The sequence below is a fragment of the Centruroides sculpturatus genome, unplaced genomic scaffold (assembly GCF_000671375.1).
Source record: "Centruroides sculpturatus isolate CEXI.00-Female unplaced genomic scaffold, Cexi_2.0 scaffold745, whole genome shotgun sequence".
Classification (NCBI taxonomy): domain Eukaryota; kingdom Metazoa; phylum Arthropoda; class Arachnida; order Scorpiones; family Buthidae; genus Centruroides; species Centruroides sculpturatus.
This window is the reverse complement of record NW_019384870.1, coordinates 339,549-364,192: the sequence shown is the minus strand read 5'-3', so window position 1 is coordinate 364,192 and position 24,644 is coordinate 339,549. Positions and strand designations below refer to the sequence as shown.

The window sequence follows — 24,644 nt, the reverse complement described above, 5'->3', positions numbered from 1 at the left end:
AAAAGGTCTTTATTCTTCCTGACAATTTCTGACTACATACAGCAAATCTGACAGCAACATCTCTCGCTGAAATATGCTGGAAAGTTCTGGCCCACCCTCCCTTACAGTCGTGACTTGGTTTCAAGTGATTATCATTCATTTGAATTCCTTAAAGAACATCTGGGAGAAATAAAATTCAACACAAATGATGTACTCTAGAAATGTGTCCTGGACATCAACCCACTTCTTTCTATATCAAAGGAACCTTGGCAGCTGTATTTGAACATTCAAGAAATACTTCAAAAAACTGACCTAGTTTGGTGAGTGTATTACTTTTCTCATTTTCTCTGTAGAAACAAAAGTCTTAGTCAACTCTGTGATGACCCTTATATTATGCTCTGAGGTAACATTTTGTTGACTTCATCATTAGTAATCTTTCGTTTGGCTGGTAAGATCCATTTTGGTTTCTGTTTGATTGAAGGGTTCCAGTATCGATTTAGTGTTTTATGTCAGCATTAGCTTATTCAGTTAGTGTCTGACTCCAAATATTAAAGTTTGTTCATGAATAGTTTCAGCATGTCAGATAGTTGTTCAGGCAAACATTGACTGGAGTGATGGTCATAGGATGTCTTGATCTTTTCTTGATGTGTCAGCCTCAGGACTCTGTCATAACAGCAATAGCAAGAATTATATAGTATTGACTTCCTGGTTACCTATGTGGGTTCTGGCAAGTAAAAGCTACAGCATTGTATGGACATTAATGATCCATATCTTCAGATGACCAACATGAGATGGGAGCAAACCACTCTGAGCAATTAGATTTCTTTCCAGCGTCAATTGGCAAAAATATTTTGATAAAGGATGCAGATACATAAAATGAAAACAAAATTATTTCACTTTCTGTATTGGCAGCAATCCATTAAAATATGTGATAAAGTACATTATAAATATTATAATATGAATATATTGTAAACTACTACTATTATATATATTTTTTAAGACACATTATTATTATTATGACTAAATACTTTCACACTAAAAAATTGATAAAAATTAATCCTGGTTTCAATATAGTTATTGAATTTCATCATAAGGTGAACAAAGAATGCTACTCTAACAAATATCGTTAATGAATTGCTATAGTTCTTGATAAACAAAAAATACAAAGTTTAATTTATAAGCATACTTATACATGAAGTATATTTTTGTTTGTTTGAATGTGATCAAACCAAATATTGTAATGCCACTAATATTATTTACTAGTCTATGTAACAATCTTCCTTTAAAAAAATTGGCAATTTATAATAATTGAAAAATATATTATATGATGATGATTTAACAAATTAGTTTTATAAAGAAACAAAATTCTTTTCAGTAATAAAGAAAAATAATTTGAAGTTTTTTGTTGTTTAAATAGTGTATATATACCTCATAATTTTAAATAATTTAAAGTATGCTTTATTATTTATTTTAATATTATTACTTTGATGAAAATAAGTTATATTAAATAAATTTAATTAAAAATAAAATACTTTTGTTATGACAAAAATAACATTTTGAAAATGTGAGAATATAAAAGTTCTTTAATACATTTTATTTATGAAAAAAGAAAATAGCTTTATTTTTATATATAAAATATATGTATTAATAAACATATATATACAAGTCAAATATTAGCATTGAGTATTAAACAAAATAAAAAGTAAGTTTTAGTAAAATGTATTGCACAAAACTTCATTTTTAATTAGTATTAATAGCAGAAAATGGATGATATTTATTGCTATTATTAAATTTTAATTAACTTTTTTAATTTTGTAGATGCTTATTATCAAGAGGCATCACACGTCTTGGTAAATGGTTTGTTCATCCATATGATGGGTTAGATAAACCTGGAAGAAGGTAAAAAAAATTTTTTTTAAACATAAATAAATATACTTTAGGCATTTTTCTAACTGAATTTTTTAAATTTCTTTTAGTCCGCAGCTTACATTTGCTTTTAACTTCTTTGTTCATGGAGATAGTACAGTTTGTGCTAGTGTGGATGTCAGGCAACACCCAGCAGTATATTGTCTTACAAAACATCACTTGCTGGCTGCTCATTCACATTCTGGAATTAAAGGTATAATACTATACCTTTATAATTATACAATTATTGATTTTTACAATTATACATAGAAAGGTATAATGTAATTTAAAGAATCATTTTTACATCTTATTAATGTAGAAATTAAATCAGTGATGAATAAAAAATATTAATGTTCCTATAGAAGCAATCATTTGTATTGCATGATATATCATATGTAGCCAATAAAAGAATTGTTAAATTGAATTATTTTGGAGTTTTTTTATTCAAAAAAATTTGGAAATTTATTATTTCTTTCCACATAGGATAATTACTAATAATAGCATGAATAATAAAAACTACAATATTATGAAATATAATTTGAAATTCATTATTTATATGTATATTATTAAAATCTATTTAAAAATTTTTTTATTTTAGTAATTCTCAGTCCTTTTGGTATGGCTGGTACCTTAACTGGACAAAGTTATAAAGATACTGATATGACAACCAGACGTTTGTTGGGTGAATGGCAGCAGTTTTATCCTTTACCATCATGGGACCATAATAGTAGAGATCTTGGAAATGAAGATGAAGATATGCCTTGTGCAGTTGAAGTTATAGTTGGTAAGTTTTTTGATACTTAAATATAAAATTGATGTTATAATAATCATTTATTATTTTTCAATGAATATCCAAAATTCAAGTGGAAACTGGAAAAGTGTTATAGGTTGATTTATTACAAATATAGGTACATTGAAATGAAATTGATCTTCAATACAGTCTTGTTATGTTCTACAGACTTCCTTCAGTGGTTTGTTAAGACGTAAATTTATCAAGAGAAGAAATTTTCCTCTTGCTATTACAGATAATCTTAACACTATCTCTTTTACCTCATGTTTGATTCAGAGTGAACACCTACATAGTGTGTCTTTGAAATGCCAAAAGAAATTTAAATCATTAGTTCAAAATCTAATGAATATGGCAAATGTTATGACATTTTAAATTTTAACTTCTGAATATGCTGTAAGGTTTGATTATGTAAAGTTGGATATTGTCTTGCTACAGATACATACACTGAAGATAAATCCCAGTTTTTCATTTGAATTGCCTGCTTCAGAATGCCACAATGTCTTTGGTAATTAATTTGCTTTGTTTCAGATAATGTTTAACTATTACTTCTTTAAAATTCCAGAAAACAGTTAATAACGATTATCAATCTATCTTTTGCTGAAGTGAACTAACTGTTATAACATGATTCTGTGCTAATGTATTTGCTTTCCTAGTGAGAACAAATGCATTTAGTTGTTTATCTTCAGTAATTACCAATGCAGAAAAGTTTTTCTTCCCTCGTATACAAGAAACAAAGAACACTCATCCTGTGATGATTCTCTCATTCCTGTTCTCAAATGATTAGGAAGCCATTGAACTTATTTTTTTTTTGTAATTGTGTATACAGAATTAGTACTAATTCTTTTTCATAGCAATATCATTGATTATACAGCAGAAGTTCATTAATCCAGAATGTCTGGTAATCTGGTGCACTCTGATGATAATCTAGCATGTTAGTATTCAGCAAATCAGAATTTACTTGGACACATTAGTGCTAACATAAACATTTTGCATTCAGTGACATGTATTTTTTCCTACATGTCAGTGTGAGGCAGTGCATCTAAAAACAGATTTCTCATATTCTGGATATGTTTAGCTTTTATGAATCATATATATGATTCATAGAAGCTAAACATATACAGTGTATGTCTGGAATTAAATATCACATGTACATGAATCATTGTGAATGTTGATTTGTGTAATAATTTGTTCTCATCAGTATTTTTGTGGGGATTTTCAATGAATTTAAACATAGTATGGCCATGCACTTCATCATTGTCAGACTGATTAAAGGGTGTGTGTAAACAAATTGAAATTATACAGTAGTTTGCACTGGTAAATAAATTCAGTAAGTTATATGCAATCTGATTTTGTGAAAATGCCAAATTTTTGTATTTTTTGTATTTTTGATGATCCAGCATCAATCTGGTCCTGTATTGCGAGAGTGGTGCTAGATTGCAATAGAAGTTTCAAGTAATGAGTCAATTCTGTATGAGATTGATTATGCAACATAAACAGACAACATATTTTCTGTAGAGTTTGGCCAGCATAGCCATATTACAGCAGAAACTACAATACTTTGTTCTTCATTAAATGTTTTTATTCTCTTAACTTCTATTCTTCTTCTTGGATTTTAGATTTTGGAGTATTGTAGTTCGGGATAGGGTTTCTGTTGTAATATGGTTATGCCTGGCCAAACCCTACAGAGATTGATATTATGGTTACAATCACTTTCAGCATTATGATAATGTGTTTGTTTAGGTCAAGGAGAATCTTCAGTACTTTGCATTCCATTTTAAAATTTATTAGCTCATTCATAAACTTTCATTTTTTTAAACATTATTCACAGCATACTATGTATATTTAATATACATTTATAATTTTGATGGATTCTACACCTTCTGCAGGAAGAAATCTGATTACTGATTAGTTTGTTTGGTGCACAACTACACTAATAATCCAAACAATTATCACAAGATAACTTTTTGTAGTGTTGTGCAGTGTTGTCAATAGACCTAAGCTTCTAAACAAGCAGCTCTCAACTTGTGGTCTGCAGATCCTTAACATTCCACTGATAAAAATTCTAGGTTTCATAATAAAAGTAGTTTTTGAGCATTAATTAAAAGTTCAAAATTTGTATTAAAAATTTTTTTTAATGTTTTAAAAACTGTTAATATTCTGTAGGAAAAGGGGGTGTGTGCTTAGTTCTGTACAGCTCATATTTGTGGGGGAAAAATCCATTGAGTCTAAAGCCCTGGTCACACTATGCGATTTCCAGCCGCGCAGGCGACTGCAACCGCGACGGCTGTTCCCGTTAACTAGTAATCCCCCTCGAAAACCGGCGCGACTGCAATCGCAACTAGAAACAAAAGGTTTGTTCTACTCGCGACGATTGCAAACACGCATCCAATCAACAAACACCTTTATGCCATGTCATACAGTGACAACATTGAAAATAGTTTATCATCATGGCGGATAGTCAGAGGATTAATACTTTTACAGAATCGAGATTGATCAAGCTTATTCAGGCTCACGAATACCTGTGGGATTTCAATTCTTCGTTTTATCGAAGATTTTATCTTTTCATGTATTTTCGCCAGCTCTATTAAAATAATCGCCTTTTTTTCTTTTATTCATTCCAGAAAAGGAACTGCTTGCTATTTTAATAAGAAAAGTAGCTAAAATTCCGTAAATACTCTGAAGTAGAACGTAAAATATCGGCAAACTCACGAAAGTAGTTAAAAACAAGCTACTGTAATTTTATTGGTTTATTATAGGATCACGTGTTTCCGAGTTGCAACGTCAACGAACAATGTGTGACCATGAGAAGACGCACGCGACTCGCGTTTGTTGCAGTTGCAGTCGCCTGCGCGGCTAGAAATCGCATAGTGTGACCAGGACTTAATGATTAGAAAATCATACCATGATACCATGTAGTCTTATTTGATTCTTTCCTAAGTATTCAATTATTTGTATTTGATTGCTAAAGTATTAATTCCTGTTTGAGAAACTGTTGCCCCGGGGTTAGCAATATTTGAATACTTTAGTGTTTATTTAGTGATTTGCAAAAAAATCAAGTGCATTTGATTATCTCATTGCTAGTTGAGCTCTCATTACATTTGCTGATGAAATCATTTTACAAAAATTATTAACTAATTTAATAATTGAAAAGCAAATATTATTAATGTAATCTGTGTTTAGTAAATTATTTTTGATTTTCTTTCATTTTTTGTTTTATTTATGATCAGTAAAAATTGTTAGGTTTCAAAACTTTTATCAAAGTGAAAAAGGTTCTACAATTTAAATAAGTTGGGAAATGCTGTTCTATACTATTGCAAATTATTGCCAACGGTTTTATAGTTTGGATTCTATATGTTTTCCAATTTCTACTTGAATGACTTTTATATTTTTTTTTTGAATACTGCAATTATTTATCCTATAATGTAATATACAAAAAAATGTATTATAAGCAGAACATTGACAACACTTATTAACAGTATAAGAAGCAAAACATTAGAAACATTAAAACTTTCTAAAACTAGCAAAACTTTAATGATCAAACATTTTCAACATTTTTAAAATGTCTTCATCAGGTAAGTATAACTAATTAGAATGAAACACATTAAACCTTACAAAATTAAACTGTTGTAGAGCTATTTGATTTGTTTTAAGTTAATAGCAGGAGAGATAATAAAATACAAATAAATGTGTTTGATATGCAATTATTACATTAAAGGACCTGTAATACAAAAATAAATTATTAAAGTGCTTTGTGTGTCTGGGATAGGCTCAGTTGTGTTCATGTAGATAGAGCAACTCATAGTATGATGCATCTGAGGCACATGTTGCCTTATTCATATATCACTAAAAAAAAGAAACTCGACCTTCATGGTACTACCACATGTTGATGAAGGCTCAAAAGAAGAAAAGGCTGATTTCCTATTTCCACCTTTTATAGAGATATGGAAATGATGATAAGAAAAACACTCTTCAAATTTGTTTATCATAGAAGAAAATTTAATAAGCAAAATTTGTAGTTTATGACTAGGTCTCTGTCAAATCAGAGAAAGGTATTCTTCTGCATGTCCAAAAGTGCTCAAAATAGCTTTGACTCTATAGCACTTCTCTTAGCTTGCTGGTTTAGGGTGCTTTATCACACAGTTTGTGACATTCTGCTCCTCACATTTGTGTTGGGCAAATTAGGTAGCCTAGGAAAATTTGAAAATTTGCTGTCATATTCTTCCAATCAGTTTGACATTACCTCGAAACAGGAGTCTCCAACATCTACAGCATCAGGGCCAAATATGGTCTTTTAAGTATATTTATCTAGTCCACATAACTTCTTTTCAGTGACATGTTTAATTGTGAACATTGAACTGCTTCAAAGCATAATTATAATTTTTATAAGCCAACTACAATTAATAGACTTTTCTGCAAATGATTTTATAAAAAGCTATTTAAAGAAGTGTGATTGTTAAATTTTCACAAATATCTGCCAGAAGAAAATTTTAAAGCTTTTTTGAGAAATTTTCACAGGGATATTTTCTAATTTTGCTTCTATATACCTTTCCTAATAAATCTTTTTGATAATGAAATATATAAAATCAAGGTATTGAATAATGCAAGATTTTAATATTGGACCAGAAAATTTATTCCCAACTTTCCAAGATGATATTTTTTTGAAAAAGCAGTTGCAAATTTTACATTGATTTGTTTTTTATTATTCAAAAATAAAAAAATCTTAACCTTTCATTATATCTTTTGTACCAGCCTGCCAGACTCTTTGCAGAGAAAAGTTGTAGGCTCCCTGCTTTGGAGCAATGATATAGTGCATTTTCCTGCTGAAAGATTGGCTCCCATCAGGTTACATAATTTGAACCAAAGGGTTTAATTAGTCTTCCTGGAGGCTACAATATCTTTCACAGTTCAGATTTTGATGTACAGTACCTATAAAAGTCTTGAAATGCCAAGAGAAATACACCAAATCATAACATTCTTTCCCACCAGCCTGTGTTGTATATGAAGTGCATTCAGATACTAAAGACTCGTGCTGTCTACACTATGTCCTAATTTGGCATCTACTTGAAATGGGATTTTGTTTGATTGGTCTAGACACCTTTCTCCATATGTCTAAGGTCCAGTTGTAATGAAAATGTATCCATGTGTCTTGTAGTCATTTGTGGTAAGGTTTTATCATAAGCATTCTCAAAGGATGTCTGCTGTGGAAACCCAACTGATGTAATTTGTTGCATAGTGCACAATGATAGAGGTTCTGTGTTATATTAGATGTCAGCTGATTCATTTTAGCATGGTATTGCTGGTTTCCAAATGAATTGCTGCATTATGATTGGGTAGTAAATAATTAGGTGTAAATCAGTTTAGCTAGAAGGTATAAGCTATTGGAATTTAAGCTATTATAAATCAATTGTTGTTTATATGTGTCAGTGAATAAAGTTATATAGCTACTAACCATTACAAAATGAAGTTTTTTAAATAAAAGTTTTCTAAACATGTAAGAGTAAATTAATTAACTGTGAATAACAATTAATTTATTATATTTTCTAAAGATATTAAATTCTTAAATCTATTTTTTGCATGACCTGCAGGCTGCATGTGGCTTATGAGGTTTTAATATGTGGCTTTTAGGACTTTGGCAATGTAATTTTATTTTCTTGTTTTCTACCTCATGCTATTATGCAATCCAATTAACCCGATTTTCATGATAAAGAACAGTCAGATTAATCTAGACCAGTAAAAGATGAGAACAAACTATAATATATTACTTGTAAGAGTCTCAAGGATATTTATACTCTTAAGACAAGCATTGCAGTTATTGGCACAATAACTGCAATGCTTGTGGATGCAAAAAGTTTAATGGTTATAGTTTTAAATTTGTGTTCTTTGTAGTAAACATGTCTCCTTTTTTATATCATTCCTACACACATATTAAGACAAAACATTATTAGGCTATGGTAATTAGTAAGTTATATATTATTTTAGTACCTGGTCTACTGGCACTTATGGAGTATGTTAGTACAAAGCAGTGTTAAAGTCTAAAATTACAGAAGAAAAATGCATATGGCTTGCCAGAAGCTTACAAAGTTCACTTGCAGACATTGTTCAGAAAAGATTTTTTCATCACTGATATATGGTATTGCTAGATTACAAGATGACACATACATAGATCATCTCAAAAATATACTAACTGTGGCCATCTTTATTCTTTTTTCTAGTTTGTGGTTTGTCTTGTGGTTGGTCCATACATTAGATCATGGGTCAAGTGGTCAATAAGGCATTTTCAGGGTTGATTGAAAAACAGTTCATTAAAAATTATAAGTTTAGTGGATTGTGTATATGACAATTCAGAATGTTGCAATTTGCACAATGTAAGTAGATCGTGTTCATATGCTTTAAAAAAGTAAATTAATAGGTTTATACAATAATGAAAGAATAATATTGAAGTAGTTCTTCCAAAAAGTAGAAAACAAATGTAAAGAGATTGCATGTATTTGTGTACAAAAAATCATCTGTCAAACATGGGAAAAGGTGTGAAACTTACAGAGAAAGAATAAGGACAAATTGATATTTTATGGCCACAGTTGCAAAACTATTGGTCTGTAGCTGCCCAAATAGGAAGGAGTCACATTGTTATGTACAACTAAGTTTAATGCAAGAGATAACTGGCAAATTTTAAGGATTGCAAGCAACAGTGTGACATCAGCATAAAAATTGCGAGTGAATTAGAGTTAAAAGTTCATCCTCATACTGTTCAAAGAGTGATAAAATCATCAGGACAACTTAAAAGAAAAAAATTGAAAAGAAAATCTCCCCTAACTAATGAACATAAAACTGTAAGATTGACTTATGCATGAGATCACATGTCCTGGGATACAGAATGATGACATGTTATGTTTTCAGATGAAAAAAAGTGTAGTCTGGATGGTCCAGATGATCTGAACTTCAAAGAAGAGATGATTTTATCTTAACGACAGATGATTGGTGGTTCCATTATGATGTGAAGTGCCATTTCTTGCAAGGGAAAATCACCTGTTAAATAACACTCATCACATAAACCAGTGTTTCTCAGTGGGGGCAATATCGCCCCCATGTGGGCGTTTTTCCATGTTGAGGGGGCAATTAGTAACAATTTATATTTTGGGGGCAAAAATCAATTTTCTGGGCAATATAGTAAAACATTATGTTAAGAATAATTAGATATTTTATTTGTTATATCGTACAATAATTAAACAAATAACATTAAACTAGTCACTAGTCTATTCAATGCAGTATAAATTTGGCGTTAGCCTTGGCCCTCGACATCGGAATTTTGAAGTGAAGAGGCGATACTACGTAACGGTTTTATTGAAGGGGGCGATACTACGTTGAAGGGGGGCAATGATTCATTAGAGGTTGAGAAACACTGACATAAACCATCACCAGTTCATAACCAAACAGAAAAATTCTTTCTACGAACGTTTTCATCTATATGTAATAGACATCCTCAGGTATTGATATCGAACTAACGGCTAGTAGAATAGAATGTTTTTGAAGGCTCCATTTAACTACGTAATTTGAATATGTTGCATTAAAATTGAAAATATGTAAAATATTTGAAACATATCTGAATAAATAATAAATTGATTTCACGTAGATCATGACGTAAATATCCTCCGTAATATTACATGTAGATGAAAACGTTCGTAGAAAGAATTCTTCTGTTTGGTTATGAACTGATGATGGTTTATGTGGTGAGTGTTATATAATTAAGTACCCAGTTTTTTGAAATACAGTATATCACCTGTAAACAGACAAATGGATTCAAAAAAGTGTCAAGAGCTGATTGAAACTACTTTACTCCCAAATGTACTAAAATTAGCAGACAGAAAGTTTTATTGTATGCAAGACAATGCACCAGTCTATTCATCTTACACTAGAAAAAATTGACTTTAGCAAGAACAAGTCCAACTGTTGGATCATCCACCTTGATCTCCAGGTCTAAACCCAATTGAGAATATCTAGGGTGTGCTCTCAAGAATTGTATAAGCTAATGGCAAACAATACAGTTCAGTAAAAGACTTAAAAGTTGCAGTGGAGAAAACGTGGCATGCTATACCAATTTCCATACTCAAAACATTTATTATGAATATGCCACACCACATCTGAGGTTATTCAAATAAGTGGAGAGTTCACAAGATTTAACATCTATTATTTGCAGTTATTTTTCAGTTTTATATTTATTTAGATATTAAATATATCCAGTTTTTAGGAGTTTTATATCTATTATATTGTTTCTATTTTAATTATGTAGTAAAACTTCATCCACATAACTAAATTAAAATCTTGATATTTCTATTAAAAATGTTAATTATTATTTTTAATAATGTTAAACTAAATACCAATAACATTATTATAATGATATAAATGTTTTAAATTAAGATATTGATCCTTTTCATTTCTTTAATTTAAATTTATTGTTTTAAGTTCAGTCACTAGTAAACAAGTTGAAAAATTGAATAATAAATTATATCATGCATTATTTGTAGCATTTTATTTAATTGTATAACAACAGAAAAGTCTGCTATTTTCAAAACTAATTGTTTTATTTTTACAACATTTAATTGTTTTTTTAAAATTTAAAGTAATTATTGACATCTACATTATGATATACTTTTAATTTCATTTTTTTAGGTGGTGTGAAAATGAGATATCCTTCTTGCTATGTGTTTTTTATTGAAAGTGATGATTTAAGTCAAGACAGGATATTATCAGGAATAAACAGTAGTCAGACATATGTACCTCTTTCTGCTGGAATTGCAACTGTTCCACCTCAGTCATCACATAAAACAATGGGTGTTCTTACACCACCAACGTCACCATGTGATCCATCTGGTCTCAATCATCAATCTCATAGATTTAATTCTCAATCATCAACAGTGGTATTATCTGATACATTTAATCAGTGTCATCAGCCACAAACATCTGTTCAACAACATTCTAAAACTTCATATAAAACTAAACAAGCAGTTTGGCAAGACTGTACTGTTAATCATTGCCATAATTCAGTGAGTCAGTCAGAAGGGAATGCTGATGAAAGTGTTGGTCAGTGGGATTTTATTGATCCAGCAAATCAGTCAAGATGTAATTGTTCTAGGTAAGCATCTTTATATAGTTTTTAAGTTTACAAAATCTATTAAATTTTTACTGTACAATATATAAAAATGGTTTAGAGCTGAGCTTTGTAAAATAGAGGTCTGTGGGATAGCCTCGGGTTAGGAACAGAGGCAATATTTTCATTAAATAAAATTGCTTCAGGTGTAATATGATATCATTATTATGTGATATGGAAAAATTAAAAGTAAAAAGTGATCATGCAGTGGAAATAAAAAAAAATATATTATACAGAAGAAAAATTAAACATTTTTCTTCTGTAAATTATTTTTTCAATGGAGCATGATGACTTAAGTTATAACTGTTCTCCTCACAGTTATGGCTCAAAAAAGTTTAAGAACCACTGATCTAGAGCAGAGCTTCCAATTGGGCTGATGAAAGTTTGGCAGGAGGTCAATGAGTAAATTAGATGTATATTTTACATGCGTATATAATAATTTAATAATCTTTTATTATTTAGTAATATCAATTAAAAATGTTTGAAAAAATTTTCACTATCATTTTCAGAACTCCAAATATTAAAAAGTTTATTAAAAAATAATGTATGTATTTTTCTTCAAAAGAATGAATATACAAAAAAGGTTGGGAATCCCCTGATCTAGAAGAAAATTTCAACTTATGAAATTATTTTCTGACCTGTATGTCAAGTTTACCCTTAAAATTTGAAAATACACATGCTCTAACACTAAAAAATTATTTAAAAGCCAATATTTTTAAACCATTAAGCATTTCAATCATTTTGTTTAAACCCAAGATTTTTTTTACTTTTCCTGAAATATTGCAAATTTTGCATTATAAGATTAAATTTAAAGATTTGAACATATCAAAAACTATTTGCACGTTCTTAACGGAATTTCCGGGCACCTTGTTTGAATTTTAAAAAATTCTGTTCCTTTGGAACATTCTGCACGTTCGTTTCATTAAAATTTGTCTATTTCACCTGAAGACAATGGTTATACACTCGTCGAAAGTGTTTGTGTTAATACTAAAGGAAACTTTATTAACACTGAACTCAGTGAATTTGTATTCAGAAACTATATAAAGCTTGGTGTGAGTTTTTAAATTTAACTTTTTATTTAAAGATTTTACTCTAAACCAATGATGATCAAATTTTTTCTAATTTTTAAAAGTATTTTGTAGCAACAAACAAATAATTGTATGCTAAACAATAACTACTCCAAAAGCCGTATAACATTGGGCTATAATTTGGCAATATTAATTATAAGTATTGGGTTTGTTGTGGATATTTATTTATTTATATGTTAAACATTAATGTAGTGGCAACTTTTATAAGCTGAAACAAACTTAGTCTTGAAAAACATTTTATCATCATACATTAGGATCAGTATTAGCATATAATTTCTTCTTCTTGTTGTTATTGTTGCTGTTATTAATGGAGTTGTACGTGACAAACTATTTTGCATTTAGAAGAAATGTAAAATTGGTCAGTGATGTAGAAGTCCCTTGGTTAATGGTTAAAGTTTCATTTAATAAAATATTAAATGAAACTTTAATTTTAAATGGTTTATATAAATAATTTTTCTCAAATTATCTATAACTTATTCAATATAGTTTATATTTAATTAACATGTGCAAATTAATTATTATTTTATAGAAAAATAATGATGGATGATAAAAGAATCATCCAATCCTTGAATTATAATTTTAGAAATTATTGTAATTAAATATTTTTAAATCTTGACTGATCTGAATAAAAATATTTTACAAAAAGTGCTTATTGTAAATTTTCATTATGAATAGACAATTCTAATAAAAACTAATTAAGTTGATTCGTTAAAATTAAGAATATTTTTCTTGTTCACCCTTTTCATAGTGTTATCTATCATATTGTTGTATTAACAATGTACTCTTATAAAGTTAATGTTGCTGTGCATTGCATTTAATATCACAAACAGAAAATATATTGAATAGTTATCTAAAATAACCAATTAATAGAGATATATGAGGCTTATCAAACTGTAATGGAGTCAAGTAATTGATTACTTGACTCCATTACAGTTTGATAAGCCTCATATATCTCTATCAATTGGTTATTTGAGATAATTATCTAATTTAATTAGAAGCTTATAACTAGAAAATATATTTATTTAGAGTATTGTACCAATTACTGCTGTAAAGAATTATGAAGTCATAAAATTTAAAAGCCATAGTATGATTTAATGAATTTTAATAGTTTCTTTTATCTTATTTCTTTAATTAAATTATATCCAATTTCTATATTGTTTCAGAATATTACACAATTTTTGGGGATATTTTAGATCAGTGGTTCCCAATTAGTTTTTCCTGCGTACCACTTCAAGAAAGAGCTCAAACTCACTCACCCCTTATAGCAGAAATTCATATTAATCCATACTAATATTATAAATTCGAAGATAATTCTGTCTGTTACTTTTTCATGTCTAAACTGCTGAACAGGTTTTAATAAAATTTGGCACAGAGATAGCTTACATGTTGGACATGGACATAGGCTACATTTTACTGCGAGAAAATATCTTACTCCCACGAGAAAATTCTATATAATGCAGGCGAAGCTGTGGGTAGACAGTAAGTGATAAATAGATAAGTTTTTTTACATTTATTACCTTTAAAATACAATTCTAATAATAATGAAAATAACATAAGGTTATTTAATTTTAATGTGACAAATGTGCACTATTTTCTTTGCACAACTTTGTAAAATCTGGTTGCTTTTTGGTCAGCTTCAATCTCGAGTCATCTTCAAGCTGAAGTCGTTGACGATGTTTAGTTTTCATGTTTGTCATGGCTGAAAATTCGCTCTCACAGAGGTATGTTGTGCAAAATGGTAGTAAATATTTTATTGCCACTTCGCTGACATGATAATAATGATAATTGTACAGTTAACATAAATTGTGTTAATTGTACAATTTTTGTTTCTTGCGCAAGAATTTCATTTAGGTATTGTCATGAATGCATTTTTTGATGAAATTTTGAGAATATATTTAGTTATAAATAAAAGAATTTGTACATTCAACATCATGTTGTAAATTGCCAAATTTTTGATGGTTCACCAATTATTTTTTTGATTGCTTCATCTCATGCATTTAAATTTTAAATCAACCGATTTTAGATTGCCGCACGTACCCCTTCATGCAATTTCACGTACCCCCAGGGGTACGCGTACCACTAATTGGGAACCATTGTTTTAGATTAATTATCAATTAATAAGTATTAAGAATAGCTGGTAAAACTTAATATAATAAAACCACACTTATTTAGCTACCTTCAGGATATACAATTTCTAGCCACATAAATGAGGTAGTCAGTTAAATGGGGTTACAAAAAAATTGACATACAGAACTATAATTAGAGTACTGTACTAAATCCTGTTAAATGAATTAATACACAACTTTGCAAACTGTTCCAAAAATACAGCAACAAAGCTCATTTCTGTTTAAAGTGCTTTAAACAATAGATTGAATTTAGGAATGTGGGATTTTTCTGTTCTGTTGGTTACATAAACAAGATAAATGTCATTTTAGGACACTTCTATCTTGACCACTTACATGAGGTGGCCAGTGATTTATATTAAAACTTATGCAGATTTACAAGGGAATTTTATGGGTACCACAAAGTAGTTTTAAAACTACTTCGTGGTACCCATAAAATTTTCTTGTAAACCTGCATAAGTTTTATTATAAATGTGGTATTTAGCAACAGAACCGATGTTATGATAAGAAAAGAATAAAGTAAAAATTAATGTATGAAAAAAGAGTATAATTGAGTCAGTTATTACTATATTTATTTGCATATAAGATGAGAATTTTATTTATTTTTCACTGCTTCATAAACCTAAGTTATCCTATATGCACAAGCAAAGGATTCCTTGCATTCTTGCAATAATTTTTGTGAACTGTATAGTTCAAGCTGCCATTATAGCAGGGTGCTATCAAGGCCAGGGTGAATGTCACTTTCAAAGAAACTGTCTAAAAATAGCTTTGAGGAAAGGAATGACGGGTCACTCTTCAATATTATGGTATTTTACTTTTAGCTTGTGTAGTGGAAAGATATAGTCAGCAAAAAACTTGCATAGAGTTGGAGGTTTGCATTTAGCCTGAGTAAAAAGATTTAGAGATCTGTGGGTTTTTGACAATGTAAAAAGTAAGGAGAACACAGTACTCGGCTTCTTTTTAAGAGAAAAGTATTTTTGCATGCAGAAAAGAGCAATAACTGTGTTGCAGGTTGTGAGTTCAGTGTATCAGAAGTGTGCGCGCAGAAATGGCGTAATCAACAAGATTCATTGTTTAATTGTGAAAGTACAAGAAAATCATTTTGTGGATTGAAAACTGGTGAATATCTAAAGTTAGAAGAACTACAAAATTTTTTGAAATATGCACAGTAGGTGTATGACCATGGAAATTCTCCAAGCAAAAGCCAGAGATCTCAGCATTCAAAGCAAGTCATGGTTGGGTATCCTGCTTCATGAAAAGAACAGGATTTTCCATAAGATGTCAGACCTCCATTGTTCAAAAATTACAAAGCCAAGCTGATCCAGTTTCAGAGGCATGTCATCAATTTAATTAAGAGAACAAACTAAATTTATAATAAGCCAAATTGGGAATGCAGATAGATGAGAAAGGCTTTCATATGCTAAGCAATACAACTGTCCATCAACAAGGGGAAAAGCAAGTATTGATTAGGTCGGGGGAATGGAAAGCAAACAATCATGGTCACACTGGCATGCACAGCAGATGGTCATAAGTTGCCACCATACATTATGCTGAAGCAGAAAACAATCCCTAAAGATGAAGCTTTTTTAAGAGATGATGTTATTCAATGTCATGAGAAAGGCTGGATGAACGATGAGCTTGTGATTGACTGGTTAAAAATGGTATGGTTATATTGACCACAAGCATTGTTAAAACTATCGTCAGTTTTAGTGATGGATGCATTAATATAAATAAAATAAACCTTTAACTATCCAGCAATAAAAATGTTTAATAAAAACGTTTTTATTAAACATTTTTATTGCTGGATAGTTAAAGGTTTATTTTATTTATATTAATGCATCCATCACTAAAACTGACGATAGTTTTAACAATGCTTGTGGTCAATATAACCATACCATTTTTAACCAGTCAATCACAAGCTCATCGTTCATCCAGCCTTTCTCATGACATTGAATAACATCATCTCTTAAAAAAGCTTCATCTTTAGGGATTGTTTTCTGCTTCAGCATAATGTATGGTGGCAACTTATGACCATCTGCTGTGCATGCCAGTGTGACCATGATTGTTTGCTTTCCATTCCCCCGACCTAATCAATACTTGCTTTTCCCCTTGTTGATGGACAGTTGTATTGCTTAGCATATGAAAGCCTTTCTCATCTATCTGCATTCCCAATTTGGCTTATTATAAATTTAGTTTGTTCTCTTAATTAAATTGATGACATGCCTCTGAAACTGGATCAGCTTGGCTTTGTAATTTTTGAACAATGGAGGTCTGACGTCTTATGGAAAATCCTGTTCTTTTCATGAAGCAGGATACCCAACCATGACTTGCTTTGAATGCTGAGATCTCTGGCTTTTGCTTGGAGAATTTCCATGGTCATACACCTACTGTGCATATTTCAAAAAATTTTGTAGTTCTTCTAACTTTAGATATTCACCAGTTTTCAATCCACAAAATGATTTTCTTGTACNTAGATGCCACAGTACTCACAGCATTTGCCAAACAGCAAGAGGTCGAGGTATATTGGGATCAAGCCTCGATCATTAGAGCCGTGAATTCTAGACAGGCAGTGAAATACCTTGAAAAGATAGAGATACACAAGGCACACATAAATAAGGGATGCATTAATCATAGAGATGCAGAAGGGTTATCTTATGCCTGGAAATCCTTTTACAATAACGCAGATTAACACCTTGTAATCAACGTATATTCTCCCCCCTTTTCTTGGCAGCTTTATTATTTTTATGTTATTTGCAAGTTATTTATAGATTTTCAGAAGACGCAAGTCCAATGAATTACGCATGCGCATTTCAGTTTCTGTTTAATTTGTATTTCATGCGTTCTTTTTTTTTAGTGTTCTTTTTTAATATTGGTTCAACTGAAGATGGCCGTTTAAAAACGTTTTTATTAAACATTTTTATTGCTGGATAGTTAAAGGTTTATTTTATTTATATTATTTATTCATTCCAGTATAAGTTCTTGTTTTTATTGATGGATGCATTTAAGGGACACCTCACAGACAACATTAAAAATCTTCTAGAGGAAAACAAGAGCACTCTCATGACAATTCCTGGAGAATGGCATCATAATTACAGCCCTTGGACATATGTATCAACAAGCCATTTAAAGATTGCATGAGGAAACTATATTGACTGGCTTACCTCCGAAAATTGTGAAGTGATTTAAATTGGTCATATCAAACTGGCTAAAGCTCCACAGATTGCTACATGGGTATCAGTTGTGTGGAAGAGCATTTCTCAAGAGCTGATAGCAAAGTCATTTAGGAAATGCTGCATTTCAAATTCATTTGACAGATCAGAGGACAATGTTTTGTGGAGTGAGAGTGAAAAAGAGGAGAGTTGTAATGAAGCTTTGGAGGGCAAGTTTGAGTAGACTAAAGGTGATAGTGTCAAGAAAACATGGTTGTCAGCCTTAATATGTGCATTTGATAATAGTTTATTTGTAATTAAATGAAATACAGTTAAAATTGTAGTAATAAATTTAATTTTCTTTATTTTGATCTTTAAAGTTATACTTCAGTCTATATGTGAAATTTTCCTATATGCAAGTAAATATGGTATATTAGTTTTTAGTTTTAAAAATGTAAAAATTTATTTGCCAATTTTGATTCAGAAAGATGTCATTATTTTTAAATACAGTAAGATCCCACTTAATGCTGATTCAAAATAGCACGGTCTGCTCAAAGCCCAAAAAAAAGCTCAAAATTTATGCTAATTTAAATTATTGCAGCATTTCATTAATTCATATATAATATGATTATTTTGAACACAAACCAATCAGCAAAAGGTGGCAAAAAGGTGTACTTTCCTTAAATCTATGTTTGTTTTATTCAATTTTGGAAAAAATATAACATCATGGATGCCATAGGAAATATTGACTTCACTTGGTAAGAATTAAGTGATAAATGCACATATGGAGTGTGGAAGAAGTTATGGCTGAAGGTATCCAAAAATTCTCAACGAGAAGAGCCTATCGCTGTATTGTTAGGTTGACCAAACTCAACCTAATCGATATAGCAGGACTAGGAGATGTAGGCGAGCAGAATATTGAGGAGTTACAGCAGGTTTCTGGTTGAGAGCCTTACCTATGACGACCTTCAAGAACTTGTGGAACTGGAAAATAGAGATTCTGAAAATGAAGAACCCAAAAAATTTCTCTACAGATTTCCTTAGTAAAAGTTTGATAAGATAACTGAAATTGTTGATCAAATTGTAGCAAATGATTCAGATTTTGAAAGGAGTGCAAAAGCAAAATGAGGCATTTTGGATGCGATCTTCTGTTACCAACATTTGCTTAAGGAAAGAAAAAAGCAACAAATGAAACTTCACAACTTTATTGCAAAAGAACAAGAATTTCAGAAAAGTCAGGACCTTCATCACAAAAAATGAACTTTACATTTCTGTGTGCATATGTTTATGTGTTATTTTAACATATATTATTATACAAATTATTATATGTTAAAATTGATTTATTTTTGGTCGCATGTTTCCCTATTCCTATTTACTCTATGTTAAAATGACCTTGTTTAATGCTGTTTTGTTAGTGCTTTGTCATCTAGGAACACATCCCTGTGTTAAGCGGAGTCTTACTGTATATAGAAAACAACTTCAAAATAAATAATTTTCAAGAGAAAAAAGTTTTTAATTTTAAAAAAATTATGTTTAAGCTAAAGCATTAGAATAATCTCCTTCTATATTTCATTATTTTTAAAAACTAATTTGCTTTCTGTTAATCTTACATCAAGTTTCAAACACTATTGAGCTTCACTATTCTTTATGAGGGGTGAAAACTATAAAAGTTGTCCATTCAAAAATTTATTTTTTGAAATTTTACTAATTCTAAAAGACTAGGGTAAAGAGGATAAAATAAATACATAATTAACGAAAAAACTAGCAATAATTCATTTCCAAACGAACTTTTTCTACCATTTTCAACAGTCATCATCAGGTTCAATTCCAAGAGTTCAAAAAAATGGAATCTTGAAGTTATGCGCATGCCCAATGTAGAGCCTTTAACAAAATTAGTCCTATAACTGGTTTCCTGTTTTAAAAATTATGATGTTTATATAAATATGTAGGCACACATGATGTATATCTATTATACGTCAAAATATGCCCTCCACGCAATTGCCAATGAGTCCGTTTCCCTGAAATTGATGGCTGTTCCCTTCTTGAATGCTTTAAATATTTCTAGCTGTTTGAGATATTTCAGGCTGGCCTGGTACTCATACCATTGTATTAATCGTGCATTATAAATTTTTTCACTCTTGGAATTGAATCTGATGAATATTGTTGAAAACGTTTGTTTGGAAGTGAATTATTGCTGCTTTTTTCAGTAATTATGTATCAATATTTATTTTATTGAATTTTCACACCAGTAGTGTTATTATGATGGATGAGTAGAGGATGATGACATTGCTTATGCAGAGGTCATTACAGAAGGATTTAGAAGTGAAATGAGAAGAGACATAGTTGTTTCAAGAGATAAAAGAGGAAGAGAACAAATTGACAGCAGGAAGGTTATTGACTTTAGAAAAAGTTTGAATGCCAGAGTAGTTCATACCAAGAATGGAGAGGCATTGTTGACTCTTCATTCTCACATTGTTTCCTGTTAGTATAAAAGCAAGTAACCAATCACTTCCACACTATCCGATCAGAAAGAGAAGTTTTCTCAAAATGATAAGATGACATCAGGGACAGAGAAAGGAAAGGTCGTCAGGACAGTCCCATAGTCAGGAATGTATTATTGGGGACAAACTAAAAACTTGTATAGTTCTGTAAATAGGCCTGGTATTAGTAGAAATTCCTACTTGAACACCATCTTTATCAGTTTAATTTTCCCATTTTTCCAAGCTTGGTGTGGGTATATTATTATTAATTTAATCTGTTAAATATAGATTATATTATATGATAATGTTGGACACAATAAAACATTATGGCATAAACCTGTTACAATGAGAACAAGATTGTGACAAATGACTAGTATTTTTATCTTTTCTAGCTAGTACTATTAGCTACAATTCACATTAAAAAAGTAACAGTAACCTAAGTTTACATGATGAAAACTAGGGTTTCTCAAACGGGATTCCGGTTGTTTTTTTAACCCAGGAAATATCCCGGGAAATCCCGCAAATTTCTTAAAAATTCACTTTTTTTCTTATTTTGTGTTAAGGTTGAGGAATTTTGCAAATAGAAAGCATAATTAACTCATTCACTGTCAGAATACATTTGTATTTATTAATTTTAAACCTACCTATTAGTTTTTTTTAAATTTTTGCTCGTTATAGCATGTCACAAATGGTCAATAATCAATATATAGCTTATTTGTGGCAGGACTATAAAAATTCTTTACTTGTCGGAACCTGTAATATCTGGAATAATTGTGCTTACGCTGTCTTGAGTTTTAACCATGCCCAGTAGCTTCAATACAGTAAATGCCTGACGCCAGATTGTGCAAATTGGACAAGGATACAAACAAGTACAAAGTCTGCAAGTATGAAGTTTTTCTTCATAAACCTGATTATTAAAGCCAAATGAATTGCCGAATTATCGAGCTTCAAATAATCGAATCGAAATAAATCGAAGCTTGATGCCGCTATTAAAGCAACCAAGGTAGACAAATCAAGAATACTAGAGAGCGAAAGAAGTACTACAATCTCGAAAACGAACTCGAAATCTTCCAGGCTACAGGTGAAAAAACACATAATATCTGTCTTCTCTTAAATGCATTAAACACTATTCCAATCACATCAATTGAATCGGAAAGGGCATTCTCGGTGGCAAGACTTTTCATTACTAAAATAAGAATTGAAGTGAGTTATCGGAGTATTGACCATCTTTGCTTTTTAAAATCTTATAAAAGTTTGCAATATTTTGTNGATGGTTATACATTAGGTTTATATATACTGGAAGAGGAGGAGATCAGATTGAAGGTCCAAATAGCGTAACTGGCAATGCGTCCGCATGGTAAGCGGGAGTTGCAGGTTTGAGTCCTACTTCAGGCCAATTCTTTTCTTCCAGTTTATTCTAAATTAATAAATTAAATATCATTAAATTTAATACAAGATGGTGCTAATGCCGCCCTCTAGTGCCCAATTATTTACAGCAATCATGGGTGTCTATTTAAATAAATTAACTTAATCTATTTTGGAAGAAAATAATGATTTGGAATGGAACCCAAACTTTCAACTTCTGCTTATCATGTAGATCCAGTGCCAATTATGCTGTCTGGATTGTCATTTGAGTTTTGCTTCCAAACTAATTAATTTATGAGAAATAAATAAGTCCTAGAAGTTTATGCCAAAAAATGTGGGAAACATATTAAAGGTTTTTCAAAATATATTAATGATAAACACACATTTTTTGCAAATAATAATTAATAAGCAAATGAAGTAAGAAGTGTGTAAACTGGAAAACTATAATTTTACTTAGATTTCAAGATTACATATTATAAGATTACATTTACTTAGCATATATATATATATATATAAACTAAAGACTATTGTATTTTTTAGGGGTTAGTCACCTCATAGTTTCTTGTAGCTACAGCACTTGGTCAAGGATTGTTGTGTAGTAATGAATAAAAGAAAAGTTTTTTTGGAATAAAGGAAATTGAACTGCAACGTGATTGCGTGCTTATATGGTTACAATTTAATTGACTTAGAATTTGAATTTTTGAGTGGATAACTTTTGTAGTTTTCACTCATGATGATGATGATGATCTGGGAAGCTTGAAAAAGCTTGGAACATGATGTAAGATTATTGTTTTTCTCTCTCCACCAACAATCTTGTAAAGAATATATTTTACAATTGATTGATTGTTGATTTTAATGCAAGTTTCTTAATGTGTTGTTGAATGACACTATTGGTTTTTCTCCCTCTATTTTCAAAGAAAACTATATTTTAAAAAAAAGAATAATAATTTAAATTTATAAATAAGAAATAGTGTTTAAAATATTTTTTACTATTCGGAATCTTATTTGAGATATTTGATATGAAATACATTGTCTTATTATAAATGGTAATCAATATATTTAGTCTTACTTTCATAAGCCTGAGTTATGTAATTTCAGATCACACAAATTTTTTTGATAGAGTTCTTAAGATATTTGTTGTATAATTTTAAAATAATGCAATTGATTTTTATTAGAAAATTAAAGTAATAAGTGCATGTGAAAATGGTCAAACATTAACATTTGCTGGAACATTTAGAAATTTGATTAGTGGGCATATCTCATAATCAACTTTAGCAAACATTTCAATGCATGATTATAAATCTCAAACCCAAGAATGAAAACTTAAAATGAGTCAGTTGTCATATGCTTGATTTTCATGATGACAGTCAGCAGACAGTAGTTGTTCACTAGATCTGTAAGTTGAGATGTGCAGTTAAAACTTAATTTTTGGATGCACCACATTTATTTTTACTAGTTTCAAAAAAATAATATGAATCCACTATCTTTATTACAAAACATATTTTTTAATTAATAGAGATATTATAACATGGTAAATGAATGATGTTTTTCTTTTAATTTTTATATGATTTATTAACTAACTAATGATCAGAAATTAACTTTCATCTTCATCAGGATTTTAAAATAAAATTTCAATAAACTTCAACATTTTTATTAGTAGTTTTTTCGTCATATGGCTCTTATTGCAATTAAGTATTTGAAGACATAGTCCACCCAAATAGGGACCACCATTTATTAATTTTGTGTTCCAGACTGTACAATCTTGTTGCCTTTTTTTTTTTTTTTTTAGGCTACTAGCTGCCAAAATGCTAAAAATCCTTTAAAAACACACAAAAAATATTCAATTAAAAATACAAACCTTTTCTAAAAAAGGAATTGGTGACATACGGACATCTTCTGTTTTCTATTCATACACTCACTGCCAAAAGTTAAGCATGGAGCGATAAACTGTGAAAAAATCAACAAATTCAGCTGTGATTGGCACAAAGTGTGGCAGGACAGTAGCAAATATGTTTATGCATGAAACAACACAAAGAATTACATAGAAAAATGAAAATAATATTGAATTTTCATAAAGTATAAGATGAAATCATAATGGAATCATTAACAAAACGATGTTTAAATCCAAAACAAACAAACAAAACTGATATTAATAGGGTAAATGGTCACCCCTTATCTTTACACAAAGTTTACTGCTGGTAACCATGCTTTCCATGAGGTGATCAACCACTCCAGAGTCAAATAAGTGCCATTCCTCCTGTAGAGCAGTTTGCAACTCTGTGAGAGTGGCAGGGGGTGGGAAACGTGTACACACAGCATGGCCAAGGGTATCCCAAAGATTCTCAATGGGATTGAGGTCTGGTGAATATGACGGCCAATCCATACGCACGATTCCCTCACTCTCAAGGTAGTCATTGACGAGGGCAGCTCTATGGGGTCGTATGTTATCATCCATTAAAATGAAAGCAGGACCAACTGCTTCAACATACAAATTCACAATAAGTTTGAGGACTTCATTCCAATACTGGACAGCTGTCACAGAACCCCTTTGATAGATGTGCAGGTCGGTGCGATATCCCAATGAAATGCCTGCCCATACCATAATGCTTCCACCTTGGAA

The 24,644-nt window shown here is 30.4% G+C and overlaps 1 protein-coding gene across 1 annotated transcript in view; it reads left to right on the top strand.

The window, feature by feature from the left end:
* The window catches only part of LOC111630884 (mediator of RNA polymerase II transcription subunit 13-like), a 145,816-nt gene that overhangs the window by 42,434 nt on the left and 78,738 nt on the right, over window positions 1-24,644 (top strand). The window contains exons 5-8 of the mRNA XM_023375043.1: window positions 1,798-1,878; window positions 1,956-2,098; window positions 2,483-2,668; window positions 11,342-11,804. Of these exons, the coding sequence (XP_023230811.1) occupies window positions 1,798-1,878; window positions 1,956-2,098; window positions 2,483-2,668; window positions 11,342-11,804 (873 nt within the window). The remainder of the gene's footprint in view (window positions 1-1,797; window positions 1,879-1,955; window positions 2,099-2,482; window positions 2,669-11,341; window positions 11,805-24,644) is intronic.